The sequence below is a fragment of the Lichenostomus cassidix genome, unplaced genomic scaffold (assembly GCF_008360975.1).
Source record: "Lichenostomus cassidix isolate B80296 unplaced genomic scaffold, HeHo_3.0 HiC_scaffold_886, whole genome shotgun sequence".
NCBI classification, from domain to species: Eukaryota; Metazoa; Chordata; class Aves; order Passeriformes; family Meliphagidae; genus Lichenostomus; species Lichenostomus cassidix.
In genome coordinates this window covers 73,138-75,014 of record NW_028148064.1, presented here as the reverse complement: position 1 = coordinate 75,014, position 1,877 = coordinate 73,138, and the positions used below count along the sequence as shown (strand labels likewise).

Sequence of the window (1,877 nt, the reverse complement as noted above, 5' to 3'; positions counted from 1 at the left end):
CCAGTGTCATTCCACACTGAGGGGCTGTGGAATTGAGTCATTTTAGGCAGGTATTGAGCCATTTTGGGGTAATATTGAATACTTTCCAGTAGAATTTAGTAGTTTTGAAATACAGGATGAATCCTCTTGACTTTTCAAAACCAAAATGGTGGAAGAAACTGTACCAAATACCCCAGAAGCACCAAATCATCCAGAATAGCTCCCGAACACCAAACACCCCTCCCAAAGAGCAGTACAACCATGAGGCTCTAGGTAATAATGCTGGAGCAGAAGACAAAGCTCTTCCTGCAGTTGGGGCTTGTGCAGGGCTTCTCTTACTGGTGGCTCCGTTGGTGTCTGGTCAAGCTAGAGCGCTGGGTGAAGCCTTTGCCACACTCGGGACACTCATAGGGCCTCTCCCCAGTGTGGATCCTCTGGTGGATGATCAGGTAGGAGCTCTGGCTGAAGTTCTTCCCACATTCCCCACACTCATAGGGTCTCTCCCCGGTGTGAATGCGCCGGTGGGTGATGAGTGTGGAGTTTTGCTTGAAGCCTTTCCTGCAGTCAGGGCAGCGGAAGGGCTTCTCCTCAGTGTGAATCCACTCATGGAGGAGGAGATTGGAGGAGGTCTGAAACTTCTTCCCACACTTGGGACACTTGTAGGCCCTCTCCCCAGTGTGGATCCTCTGGTGGACAATCAGCCTGGAGCTCATGCTGAAGCTCTTCCCACATTCCCCACACTCATAGGGCCGTTGCCCAGTGTGGATCATCTGGTGGCAGATCAGGAGAGAGCTTGTCCTGAAGCTCTTCCCACATTCCAAGCACTTGTAGGGCTTCTCCCTGGTATGAAGCTGCTCATGGGCCATTTGCTCATAGCTCTGGCTCGATTGCTGGCCAATTTCCTGGCACAGGGTGGGTCTTTGCTCCTCACAGCACCCTGGGCTTGGTTTGGAGCCTCTCCTTGTGTGAGATCTCCGGGGCTTTTCCTCCCCATTGGATTCCTGCACCATGGAGCTGTTCAAATCAGCCTCTTCCATGAGGTTCTTCAGGGAGGATTTTTCCTCCATGGTCTCCATTCCCAGCTCATTGCCTGGGGGTGGAAACAAAAGGAGTGGATTTTAGATTTGCCTACATGCCAAAAGGAAAGGGGAAGGAGATTCCCCTCAGTCCATTCTTGGCAGGACAGTGTCAGCAGCAGGGTTGTCCTGCAGCCAGGGGCGATGTTGGGCTGGAAGATGGAGGAAAAGAGAGGGGGAAAGGGGCAGTGACTTCCTCCTCACCTGCCTGGCTGTCCTGGGGCATCTTCCTCTTCCTCACAGCCTCCTTCTCCATGCAGCCAAGGTTTGGGAATGGGAAATCCTGGTTTGGAGGGGAAAAACAAAGTGTGAGCATGTTGGGTTTGAAGGTCCTCCTGCTCGAGTCCATTTCTAGAAGTCACAGGGCATCTGGTGTCCATAAAAACCTCCAGAGCACTACAATTTTGAAAAAAATAACCCAAAAAACCCCCAAAACAATCCCAGGTCTTCCCTTCTTTGGTCTCTCCACTTTGAAATTCTGGGGGTCCCTCCCATCCTGGCTGCTGGGGGCTCTGCATGTATTGGGTTTCCTACATCTAGATGATCCCCAGCCTCCCTTTGCTTTTGTGGGTCCTGGGAATCCCTGAATTTCTCCCTCTCCAATCTCCCCACTTTGGGGTCATGCTGGTCCCTCTCCTCCAGGGTCCCCTCACTTAGGGATGTTAGGGGTTTTGGGGTTTCCATGGGTCGCTTCTCCCCTCAGTGCTTCAGGGTGTGGGTGTCCAAGGAGTCACCTCTCTCCCCATCTCCAGGTTTTTGAATTTTCCAGAAGTCCTGGCATTCCACCCTTCTCTGAGCTCCCCACTTCGGGGTCCTTGGGGT

General features: G+C 52.5%; 1 protein-coding gene across 1 annotated transcript; it reads right to left on the bottom strand.

Moving 5' to 3' along the window:
* Window positions 1-291: 291 nt before the first annotated feature.
* Window positions 292-1,440, bottom strand: LOC146420125 (uncharacterized). Its single transcript, XM_085048617.1, has 2 exons — window positions 1,260-1,440; window positions 292-1,069 (listed from the first exon to the last, which is right to left on the bottom strand). The coding sequence occupies exons 1-2, from the start codon at window positions 1,402-1,404 to the stop codon at window positions 315-317; spliced, it is 900 nt and encodes a 299-aa protein (XP_084904743.1). The 5' UTR covers window positions 1,405-1,440; the 3' UTR covers window positions 292-314.
* Window positions 1,441-1,877: the final 437 nt, after the last annotated feature.